We start from the raw sequence: 12,954 nt of genomic DNA, 5'->3' as shown, positions 1-12,954 counted from the left end.
TAGTAAATTCAGCTATTGATGAAATTTCATCAGAGAACTAGATTTAGTAAAAAGGAAATTTGAGAACTGACGTGTACAACTGAATTTAGTAGTTCAGTAGATGGTTTTAACAGCAGACTAGATTCTAAGGAAGTCAAAGAGAGAATTAATGAGCTGGCAATGAGGCCAGAGAAAATAAACAAATGGAAGCACAGAGTGAAGAGTTTAGAATGTACCAAAATAGGTTAGTTAATAAAGAGGAGATGCTGAAAAGATTCCACATGTGTATACATATATATGTACCATACGTGTAACTGGAATTCCTGAAGGAGAGAATGAAGCAAAAGCTGTGTTTGTAGTGATAATAGCTGAGAAGTTTGCAGAATACACTAAAGAAATAAAGCCACAGATTGAAGAAATGCTAAGGTTCCTGAACAGAGTAAATATACAGAAAACTACAACTATTGAACATCACATTTAGTTTTAAAACCAAAAACAAAGAGAAATCTTAAAGAATCAGAGGGGAAAATAACAAAAGGAGCAAGACTGATGGCCAGCTTCTCAGTAGAAGCAGTGGAGGTTCATAGACAAAGGAGTGCTTTTCTGAGAGTGCTGATAGGAAATGACTGCAGGTCAAGAATTCTGAACCTACTGAAAATCCACTGAAGTGCAATAAACACATTTTCAGACAGACTCAGAGTTTCATATTGATGGGACAGCACTAAGGGGAATTTGAAATAGTATTCTTCAGTCAGAGAAGGAATGTGATCCCAGGCTTGGAGTAATAAGAAGGAATGAAGAATTGAAAGAAAATGTGTATGGGTAAATGGAAATAAACATTGACCACCTGCAACAAATATCATTTCTAGGGTTTTAGATTATATATAGAATTAAACTGACAGTAATAAGAGCTCATGTATTCCAAGGTAACTTCAGTATTAGTATAGATCTTTCTGTTGCTGTCACATACCACATTCCCTCTCACTTTGGTAGTTTTGTTCATCTTACTCCTTTGCTAAGTGTGTTTTTCTTGTTTTCCTTATAATTCCCTCTCTGTCTTTTAAGCTGCCTTGGATGTTTCTGGACCAAATGGATCTTCCTTTCTCTAGCTTGTTTGTGTAGCACACTTGGTACTTTATTAAACACAAGTGTTAACCCTATTCTGAAGTTACAGTATAATTCTTTTGTTATAATACTTTTATGGTTTTGTTATTTAAATATTTAAAATGTTGATCACTTGGAATTTATCCTGCTTTATAGTCTGAAGAATGGATCCATTTTCCCCCAGATTGTTGCATAGTTGTCCTGTTACCATTTATGCATTTATGGTCCATTTTTTTCCCCATCTGACTGAGATGGCTCCTTTGTTGTATGTCTTATGTATTAGGGTCCAGTTTGGACTTCACAGTTTTCCGTTGGTCTTTCTGTCATAATTACGTACTGTGCCCCATAGTTTTAATTATTGAGGCTTTGTGGTAGGTCTCATATCAACAGGACTAGATCTTTACTTTCTCTTAATGAAAATTTTTCTGACCGTTCTTATTAGTTTCCAAAATAAACTTTTATTGAGATCACATTACATTTATAAATTAGAGATAGACTTTCATTTTGTTTTGTTTTTTTATTGGTTATGAGTTCTCACTGTAGTATCACCTGTATTTTGGATTTCTTGTGTGTTACTCAAAGTGTCAATTGAAATTAACTTTGAAAAACTTAAACTGTAATGTTAGTGCCAGCTCAGGAAGCTGATGTGTAAATGTTTTTATTCCTTTTTAGTTTAGCCCCATGGCCAAAGGCTCGCAAAGATACATGGTCTCCACTGGTGCTGATGGGACTGTTTGTTTTTGGCAGTGGGATTTAGAATCCCTGAAATTCAGGTAAGTGACTGTAATTGTGTAGTAAGTTTTTTCTTTTTTCATGATGTTACAGTTTAGTCTAAAAATGAAATCTGATTATAAAGAGAAATTATGTATTGTGATTGCCTTTTTACTTTTGAACTTAATTTTTGATACATACAGTGCATGTACCTTATTGACTGCTGTTTACACTGTACCATTTAGATATTTGGGTATGTTAAAGGGGCAGAGTTGTTCTCTCTTAGTGGTCACGTGTTTTTGAAAAAGTGATAGTATGTGAAACATTTTGAAAAATGTTAGAAATATATATAATTATATGCATAGGCAGAAATTTAGGCAGGAATTATTTAAGAATCAGACCTGGATTATAGCCCTACACTGCCCAACGTGGTACCCACTAGCCACACATCTCTATTGAGCACTTTGGTTGTGGCTGGTGCAATTGAGGAATCGAATTATTAAGTTTTTAATGGATATGATTCAGTACTTATAGAACTTTTAAGCGTATTTTAAACAACTTGAGTATGTGAATTAGTTTTTCAACTAGAAGTTTCATGAAATCTCAGTACAGATCAAGTATTTTTGATGAAAACTTTTCAAATTGAGATGTATTGTAAGTGTCCAATATGCTATGGAAGAGTTAAAGGATATACTATGAAAGCAATTAAAGTTTTCATTAAAATTTTATTAACATTGTTGTGGTATTTTGGATATATTGTGTTAAATGGATTAAAACTAATTTTATCGTTTTACTTATGATGTGGCTACTAAAAATTTAATGTTTGATATGCAGCTTGCACTCTCTTTCTGTTAGAGCATGCTATCATCTGGTGGTTTTACAGCCTGTTCTGTGGCCTCGATAATGGGTTCTCTTACACTCTGTGAGCTTTAATCACCTCAGTTACAGAACAGTGGTTAGTGGGCTTGCTCTTTCTGTGTACTAGGATCCGTGTAAGTTTGGAGGTTAGACAGTCCTCTCACATCCACCCACCTATAACAGTGTTTGTGGAAATATTTGGTATACGAAGAGGTACTATAGAAGTAAGATGGCAACATTTATGTATGCTAGATTAAAGCCATTATCTTTTTTAAAAATTTGTTCTTAATTGAAGAATAATTGCTTTATAACATTGTTTTAACTTTCTGCCATACATCAGCATGAATGAGCCAGCCACAGATATATATATGTCCCCTCCCTCTTGAACCTCCCTTCTGCCTCCCATCCCTTCTTACCCCTCTAGGTTTTACAGACCCCTGGTTTGAGTTCCCTGAGTCATGCAGCAAATTCCCATTGACTTATCTGTTTTACATATGGTAGTGTATATGTTTCCATGCTACTGTCTCCATTCATCCCACCCTCTTCTTCTTACCTCCTCCCCAGCCTGTGTCAATAAGTCTGTTCTCTGTGTCCGTGTCTCCATTGCTGCCCTGCATATAGGTTCATCAGCACCATCTTTTTAGATTCCATATTACATGCATTAATATGTGATATTTGTTTTTCTCTTTCTGACTTACTTCACTCATATGTATAATAGGATCTAGGTTTATCTGCCTTGTTAGAACTCATTCAAGTGTGTTTCTTTTTATGGCTGAGTAATATTCCATTGTATGTATGTACCACAGCTGCTTTATCTATTCATCTGTTGATGGACAGTCTATGTTGTGACTTCCATCACCTAGCTATTGTAAATAGTGCTGCAGTGAACGAACATTGTGATACATGTGTCTTTTTCAATTTTGGTTTCCTCAGGGTATATGCCTAGTAGTGGAATTGCTGGGTCATATGGTAGTTTTAGTCCTGGTTTTTTTTTTTGTTTTTTTTTTTTTAAGGAATTTCCATACTGTCTTCCACAGTGGCTGTATCAGTTGACATTCCCACCAACAGTGTTAGAGGGTTCCCTTTGCTCCACACCCTCTCCAGCATTTATTGTTTATGGATTTTTTGATGATGGCCATTCTGACTAGTGTGAGGTGATATCTCATTGTAGTTTGGATTTGGATTTCTCTAATAATTTAAAGTAATGTTGAGCATCTTTTCATGTGTTTATTAGCCATATGTATGTCTTCTTTGAAGAAACGTTTGTTTAGGTCTTTTTCCCACTTTTTGACTGGATTGTTTATGTGATATTGAGTTGAATGAGCTGCTTATGTATTTTGGAAATTAATCCTTTGTCAGTTGTTTCATTTGCTATTATTTTCTTCCATTTTGAGGGTTGTCTTTTTCACCTTGTTAATAGTTTTCTTTGCTCTGCAGAAGCTTTTACATTTAATTAGGTCCCACTTATTGTTTTTATTTCCATTACTGTAGGAGGTGAGTCATAGAGGATCTTGCTTTGATTTATGTCATATAGTGTTCTGCCTATGTTTTCCTCTAAGAGTTTTATAGTTTCTGATGTTACTTTTAGGTCTTTAATCCATTTTGAGTTTATCTTTGTGTATGGTGTTAGGAAGTGTTTTCATTTTTCAATTCTTCATTCTCCGTTTCTCTCAGCAGCACTTATTGAAGAGACTATCTGCCCCACTGTATATTCTTGCTTCCTTTGTCAAAAGGTGCCCATAGGTGCGTGGGTTGAACTCTGGGCTTTCTATCTTGTTCCATTGGCCTACATTTCTGTTTTTTATCTTGCTGTCCAGATGACTGTAGCTTTGTAGTATAGTCTGAAGTCAGGAAGGTTGATATCTCCAGCTGCCTTGTTCTTCCTCAAGATTGCTTTGGCTATTGGGGGTCTTTTGTGTTTTCATACGAATTGTGAAATTTTTTGTCCTAATTCTGTGACAGATGCCTTTGATAACGTGATAGGGATTGCACTGAATCTTTACATTGCATTTGACAGTACAGTCATTTTCACAATACTGATTCTTTCAGCCTAGGAGCATGGAATATCTCTCCATGTGCTAATGTCATCTTTGATTTCTTTTATCAGTCTCATAATCTTCTGTATACACTTCTTTTGACTCCTTAGGTAAGTTTATTCCTAGGTATTTTATTCTTTTTGTTGCAGTGGTAAATGGGATTGATTCCTTAATTTCTCTTTGTTGTTTTTCATTGTTAGCATATAGGAATGCAAGTGATTTCTAGGTATTGATTTTGTATCCTGCAACATTACTAAATTCACTGATTAGCTGTAGTAATTTCATGATAGCATCTTCAGGATTTTATATGTATAGTATGATGTCATCTTCAAACAGTGCGAGTTTTGCTGCTGCTTTTCCAATCTGGATTTCATTTCTTTTTCTTCTGTGATTGCCGTAGCTAAGACCTCCAAATCTGTGTTGAATAATAGTGGTGAATGTGGGCTGCTGCTGCTAAGTCACCTCAGTCGTGTCCGATTCTGTGTGACCCCATAGATGGAAGCCCACCAGGCTCCCCCGTCCCTGGAATTCTCCAGGCAAGAACACTGGAGTGGGTTGCCATTTCCTTCTCCAATGCATGAAAGTGAAAAGTGAAAGTGAAGTCTCTCAGTCGTGTCTGACTCTTAGCGACCCCATGGACTACAGCCCACTAGGCTCCTCCATCCATGGGACTTTCTAGGCAAGAATACTGGAGTGGGGTGCCATTGCCTTCTTCAGGTGAAAGTGGGCACCCTTGTCTTATTCCTGATCTTAGAGGGAATGCTTTCAGTTTTTCACCATTGAGAATAATGTTTGCTGTGTGTTTGTTGTATATAGCCTTTATTATGTTGAGGTAGGTTCCTTCTATGCCTATAAATGGGCAAAACAAGCTTTTGAATTTGTCAGGAGCTTTTTCTGCATCTGTTGAGATTATCATATGGTTTTTATCTTTCAGTTTTTTAATATGGTGTATCACATTGATTGATTTGTGTTTATTGAAGAATCTTTGCATTTCTGGGATAAACCTGACTTGATCATGGTGTATGATCTTTTAATGTGTTGTTGAATTCTGTTTGCTTGAATTAATGTTGAGGCTTTTTGTGTTGATGTTCAGTGATATTGGCTTGTAATTTTCTTTTTTTATGATGTCTTTGTCTGGTTTTGGTATCATGATGATGGTGGACTCATATAATGAGTTTGGGAGTGTTCCTTCCTTTGCGATTTTTTGAAAGTTTCAGAAGGATAGGCATTAGCTCTACTCCAGTCAGCTGTGAAGCTGTCTGGTTGTGGGCTTTTGTTTTTGGGGAGATTTTTGAATCACAGTTTCGATTTCAGCATAAAGCCAGTATGTTCAGTTCAGTTCACTCACTTAGTCGTGTCCGACTCTTGGTGACCCCATGGACTGGAGCATAACAGGCTTCCCTGTTCATCACCAACTCCCAGAGTTTGCTTAGACTCATGTCCATTGAGACGGTGATGCCATCCAGCTGTCTCATTCTCTGTCATCCCCTTCTCTTCCTGCCTTCAGTCTTTCCCAGCATCAGGGTCTTTCCCAGTGAGTCAGTTCTTCACATCAGATGGCCAAAGTATTGGAATTTCAGCTTCAGCATCAGTCCTTCCAATGAATATTCAGGACTGATTTCCTTTAGGATTACCTGATTTGATCTCCTTGTAGTCCAAGGGACTCTCAAGAGTCTTCTCCAACACCACAGTTCAAAAACATCAATTCTTTGGTGCTCAGCTTTCTTTGTGGTCCAACTCACACATCCATTCATGACTGGAAAAAATCATAGCTTTGACTAGGTGGACCTTTGTTGGCAAGGTAATGTCTCTGCTTTTTATTATGCTGTCTAGGTTGGCCATAGCTTTTCTTCCAAGGAGCAAGCGTCTTTTAATTTCATGGCTGCAGTCACCATCTGCATTGATTTTGGAGGCCAAGAAAATAAAATCTATCACTGTTTCCATTGTTTCCCCATCTATTTGTCATGAAATGATGGGACTGGATGCCATGATCTTCGTTTTCTGAATGTTGAGTTTTAAGCCAACTTTTTCACTCTCCTCTTTCACTTGGATCAAGAGGCTCTTTAGTTCCTCTTCACTTTCTGCCATAAGGGTGGTGTCCTCTGCATATCTAAGATTATTGATCTTTCTCCCGGCAGTCTTGATTCCAGCTTGTGCTTCATCCAGCCTGGCATTTCATGTGATGTCCTCTCCTTGGAAGTTAAATAAGCAGGGTGACAATATACAGACTTGACGTATTCCTTTCCCAGTTTGGAACCAGTCCATTGTTTCATGCCCAGTTCTAACTATTGTTTCTTGACCTACATACAGATTTCTCAGGAGGCAGGAAATGTGGTCTGGTATTCCCATCTCTTTAAGAATTTTCCAGAGTTCGTCGTGATCTGCAGATCAAAGGCTTCGGCATCGTCAATAAAGCAGAAGTAGATGTTTTTCTGGAACTCTTGCTTTTTCTGTGACCCGGTGGATGCTTGTAATTTGATTGCTGGTTCTTCTGGCTTTTCTAAGTCCCGTTTGAACATCTGGAAGTTCTTGGTTCACTTATTCTTGAAGCCTCATTTGGAGAATTTTGAGCATTACTTTGCTAGTGTGTGAGATGAGTGCAATTGTGCGGTAGTATGAGCATTCTTTGGCATTGCCTTTCTTTGAGATTGGAATGAAAACTGACCTTTTCCAATCCTGTGGCCACTGCTGAGTTTTCTAAATTTGCTGGCGTATTGAGTATAGCACTTTCACAGCATCATCTTTTAGGACTTGAAATAGCTCAGCTGGAATTTCATCACCTCCACTAGCTTTGTTCATAGTGATGCTTCCTAAGGCCCACTTGACTTTGGACTCCAGGATGCTTGGCTCTAGGTGAGTGATCACACCATTGTGGTTATTGGGATCATTAAGATCTTTTTCGTATAGTTCTTCTGTGTATTCTTGTCACTTCTTAATATCTTCTGCTTTTGTTAGGTCCATACCATTTCTGTCCTTTATTGTGTCCGTCTTTGCATGAAATGTTCCCTTGATATCTCTAATTTTCTTGAAGAGATCGCTAGTCTTTCCCATTCTGTTGTTTTCGTCTATTTCTTTGCATTGATCACTAAGGAAGGCTTCTCTGTCCTTGCTGTTCTTTGGAACTTTGCATTCAAATGGGTATATCTTTCCTTTTCTCCTTTGCCTTTAGCTTCTCTTCTTCTCTCAGCTATTTGTAAGGCCTCATCAGACAACCATTTTGCCTTTTTTGCATTTCTTTTTCTTGGAGGTGGTCATGATCCCTGCCTCCTGTACAATGTCACGAACCTCTGTCCATAGTTCTTGGCGCTCTATCAGATCTAATGCCTTGAATCTATTTTTCACTTATCACACTGTGTAATTGTAAGGGATTTGATTTAGGTCATACCTGAATGGTCTAGTGGTTTTCCATTTTTCAATTTCAGTCTGAATTTTGCGATAAGGAGTTCATGATCTGAGCCACTGTCACCTCCCAGTCTTGTTTTTGCTGACTGGATAGAGTTTCTCCATCTTTGTGTTTGATCTTAGCCAAAAGGCTGAGAAGCAATAGAGCTTCTCCATCTCTGGCTGCAAAGAATATAATCAGTCTGATTTCGGTATTAACCATGTGGTGATGTCCATATGTAGAGTTGTCTCTTGTTCTGTTGAAAGAGGGTGTTTGCTTTGCCCTGCTTCATTTTGTACTCCTAGACCAAATTTCGGAGAAGGCAATGGCAACCCACTCCAGTGTTCTTGCCTGGAGAATCCCAGGGACGGGGGAGCCTGGTGGGCTGCCGTCTATGGGATTGCACAGAGTCTGACCCGACTGAAGCGACTTAGCAGACCAAATTTGCCTGTTACTGCAGGTATCTCTTGACTTCCTACTTTTGCATTCCAGTCCCCTGTGATGAAAAGGACTTCTTCTTTTGGTGTTTGTTTTATAAGATCTTGTAGGTTGTCGTAGAATCGTTCAACTTCAGCTTCTTCAACATTAGTGATTGGGGCAAAGAGTTGGATTACTGTGATATTGAATGGTTTGCCTTGGAAACAGAGATCATTCTGTCATTTTTGAGATTGCAACCAAGAACTGCATTTCAGTTGTGACTGTGAGGGCTACTCCATTTCTTCTAAGGGATTCTTGCCCACAGTAGGAGATAAAATGTCATCTGATTAAATTCGCCCATTCCAGTCCATTTTAGTTCACTGATTCCTAAAATGTTGATGTTCACTCTTGCCATCTCCTGTTTGACCACTTCTAGTTTATCTTGATTCGTGGACCTAACATTCCAGGTTCCTATGCAATATTGTTCTTTACAGCATCAGACTTTATGTCCATCACCAGTCACATCCACAACTGCATGTTGTTTTCGCTTTGACTCTGTGTCTTCATTCTTTTTGTAGTTATTTCTCCACTCTTCTTCAGCAGCATGTTGGGCACCTACCGACCTGGGGCGTTCATTTTTCAGTGTCACATCTTTTTACCTTTTTGTACTATTCTTGGCATTCTCAAGGCAAGAATACTGAAGTGGTTTGCCATTCCCTTCTCCAGTGGACCACATTTTGTTAGAACTGTCCACCATGACCTGTCCGTCTTGGGTGGCCCTACATGGCATGGCTAATAGTTTCATTGAATTAGACAAGGCTGTGGTCCATGTGATAGTTTGGTTGATTTTCTGTGATTGTGGTTTTCATTCTGTCTGCCCTCTGATGAAATAAGGATAAGAGGCTTATGGAAACTTCCACTATGTTAAACTGTGTTAACGTGTATTTTAAAACATGTTCTTCTTTTCTAGTCCACGTCCCCTGAAGTTCACTGAAAAGCCTAGACCAGGTGTTCAAATGCTGTGTTCTTCATTTAGTGTTGGTAAGATACCTTTAGTGTTTTTTTCTTAGTTTTGTAGTTTTTTTGAGCAACCACATGGCTAATGGCCTTGATCAGATAGATGGTGAATGTCTTACGTTCATTTCATTACATTTAACCTGTGATGTTAATTAGCCTTTTCCTTATCTTCCCCATGCTGACTTTCTTCGATTTTTCATAGTAATCAGAGCCAGGGATATAAGAGAACTGGCAAAAAGGATGCTTAAAGTGTCCAAATGAGCAATTCCTGTGCCATATGCCCCATGTGTATGATAAGCCAAGATTGTGATTTTCTTTGAATTGCTGGTTTTTGGTAGTTTAAGTTTGTTTTGCACACATCTTGTGAAATTATTCCTGTTTTTCTTTTTTTTACAGTGGACTTGTGTGGTAACCTTTGTTTTGGGGAGAGGTCAAAGATTTTCCCCCATAGAAGTCTGAACATGCAAACAAGTGAACTTCATATACCATAGCTATGTTTAGGTGTGTGTTAGTCACTTAGTCGTGTCTGACTCTCTCTGATCCTGTGGACTGTAGCTCACCAGGCTCTTCTGTCCATTGGATTTTCCAAGCAAGAGTACTGGGGTGGGTTGCCATTTCCTTCTCCAGAGGACCTTCCTGAGCCAGTGATGGAACCTGACCCGGGGATTGAACCCAGGTCTCCCACATTGCAGGCAGATTCTTTACCATCTAAGTCACCAGGAACTCCCTAGGAGTGTAAAGGTATTTAGAAAGCAGAACCTGTTTTCATGCATTTTTGGAGTGGCCGCATCTTAGTCCTTATCACAACCAGTATGACAGAGGGAGATAATGAACATTTCCAGATTGAATTAACTTTTTAAAATTAAGCCTCATCTGATGTGTACCCCACTCCCACCCCCACCCCGCTATAATACCACCAAACAGTTCTCTGATACTAGCTTGGCATCCTACAATTCAACTCCATTCTGACACTGCCTACCTAGAGAATAGTGTGAAGACTGCACAGGATAAGGGCTCAGTCCTACAAGATTCCCAGCCCACCCCCAGCCTCAGACCCGGTTGTCACCTTGCTTCTGCTGACAGGCTGTATGTAGGTCAGAGGCTCCCACAACTTCTTCCCTGGATTTAGTTAATTTGCTGGAACAGCTGACAGCAGTCCTTTTACCCAGTGGATTTTTGGTTTATTATGAAAGAACATAATTCAGGAATAGCTAGATGGAGGAGATGCTTAGGATAAAGTCTGTGGGAAGGAGGACTCTCCAGTCCTATTCTTCTCTAATCTCCTCCTGTTCATCCACCTGGAACCTCTTCGAGTCTTGTCCTTTGGGTTTTTTATGGGGCTTAATCACACAGGCACAGTTGATTAACTCATTGGCCATAAGGATGGATTCAGCTCTCTCCCAGCCCTCTTTACCAACCTCTATCACGTGGTTGGTTCCTCTTCCATAGATGCTTTTCAAAAGTTACCTCATTAACATAAACTCTGGTGTGATTGAAATGGGTTTGTTATATGAACATCAAGATGCCAGTATCATATCACTTAGGAAATTCTAAGGGTTTTTAGGAGTTCAGCCAGAAACAGGGATGAAGACCAGATACAGATTTCTTCCTAAAAATCATATCACAATATATTATGTTAATTTTTAAAACTTCTTTATATAATGAGATGGATCTATTGAGATGAATTTACTTTTGGTGTAGAGAGCTTAATATAGAACTTTGGTTAAGACATTTGTTACAAACTGAATTTTTAAAACTTAAAATTTTTGTTTCAGGTGGTATGTTTCTAGCCACAGGTAGTACTGATCATGTAATCAGAATGTATTTTTTGGGTTTTGAAGCACCTGAAAAAATCGCAGAACTTGAAAGTCACACTGTAAGTCTTCATGTTTTAAAATTAAGATTTACTTATGATATTCCTGTTGGTATATAGTCTCAATAACGGAGGTTGTTATTGATTTTACTTTCAACTTAAATGGAGGAGGAATTGCATTTAAAAATGAAAGATGATACTGATAAGCTCAGAACCTTACTGTGCAAATGCTTTACAGTGGTTATTTCTACTTCAGGTACATTTGATTATGACAGTTGATTTGGGTGGATTAGGTTTGAATTGGGCCTGTTTATCTTAACCAAGCTCATGAAATTAGAATGCTACTTTATTAACGTGCACTAGAAGATCGGTAACTCTCAGTGTTCTGGAGTACTGGTCAGCAGTCAGGTCATCTTTTTCTCCTTAAGGAAGTTCTGTAAAGTTATTTGATAAAAAACAGAATCACTTTAAAGGAAATTTTTGTTTGTTTTGCACATAATGATCAAAGTGAATGCGACGTGTTTTCAGCTACTTAAACTTTATTATCACTTTCTATCCATATTAATTTTGTAGATGTAATTAATTGTAAATACAGGTTTAATTTTAGAAGCAGGCTGTTTTTTATTTTTAAACCCTATGTGTCTATCTCTGAGATAAAAGCTGTGTCTTAGTCTGATTTGATATGTAGTTAGGTTCTTTGCTCTTAAACATACAATATATGCTTGAATGGCAGGATTAAGCAGCAAAAGTGTAGATCTCTTGCTTTAAACCAAATGTGCTTCTAACTGTAAAACTGGGTGGGCTCTTTCTTTGTTTATAAACTATGTAGATGATTACTTTTGTGTTTGGTTTTTTCTTTAGGATAAAGTTGATAGTATCCAATTTTGTAACAATGGCGATCGGTAAGTAAGTGTGAGTTTGTATTCGTGAGTGTGTTTTTAGGTAAATGTGTTTTGCTTCCTATTAGTGTAGATTACGTGTTACTTTGCCAGGTATATATCATATGGCAGGCCCTTGTTAGTAACTGTAGTAATTGAGGGAAAAGCGTCTGTGTCAGGGAGGAAACAAATTAAGTTTTTAGAATTGTAGTTTCTGCAGCCTCCTGTATCAAAAGTAGTTCTTTAGTTCACTGCTGGCTGTTTGATTTATAGGAAAATTAGGTGTAAGGATAATGGAATTTCTTACATTTGAGTAGTTGTGTGAAAGTGAAAGTCGCTCAGTTGTGTCTGACTCTTTGCAACGCCATGGGCTGTACAGTCCATGGAATTCTCCAGACCAGAATACTGTAGTGGGTAGCCGTTAGCTTCTCCAGGGATCTTCTCAACCCAAGGATTGAACCCAGGTCTCCCACATTGCAGGCAGATTCTTTACCAGCTGAGCCACCAGGGATGCCTATTTGAATAGTTAAATCTTTTCTAATCAATTACTGTGATGTAATCTGCAACAAAATTATCCCTTAAATTATATCCTTTTTTGTGGTCCCCAGTGTCTTTTCAGGTACCTCTTACCTCTTCTTTTTAACACTTAAGTGATGGATTTATTTATACATAAGTGACTAGTGTGAAATTGAGTTTAGAGTTTAAATGCTTATAATGGCACTTTTGCTTTTACTAATTCTCCCATTGATCTTTAATTGT

At 38.1% G+C, this 12,954-nt stretch overlaps 1 protein-coding gene across 1 annotated transcript in view; it reads left to right on the top strand.

The window, feature by feature from the left end:
• BRWD1 (bromodomain and WD repeat domain containing 1) overlaps positions 1–12,954 on the top strand; it is a 124,993-nt gene that overhangs the window by 27,102 nt on the left and 84,937 nt on the right. The window contains exons 9-12 of the mRNA XM_055569708.1: positions 1,756–1,856; positions 9,458–9,528; positions 11,280–11,380; positions 12,179–12,219. Of these exons, the coding sequence (XP_055425683.1) occupies positions 1,756–1,856; positions 9,458–9,528; positions 11,280–11,380; positions 12,179–12,219 (314 nt within the window). The remainder of the gene's footprint in view (positions 1–1,755; positions 1,857–9,457; positions 9,529–11,279; positions 11,381–12,178; positions 12,220–12,954) is intronic.

The sequence above is a fragment of the Bubalus kerabau genome, chromosome 2, assembly GCF_029407905.1.
Source record: "Bubalus kerabau isolate K-KA32 ecotype Philippines breed swamp buffalo chromosome 2, PCC_UOA_SB_1v2, whole genome shotgun sequence".
Lineage (NCBI taxonomy): Eukaryota > Metazoa > Chordata > Mammalia > Artiodactyla > Bovidae > Bubalus > Bubalus kerabau.
Note: the sequence above shows the minus strand (reverse complement) of the source record. Positions and strands in the feature narration are given on the sequence as shown.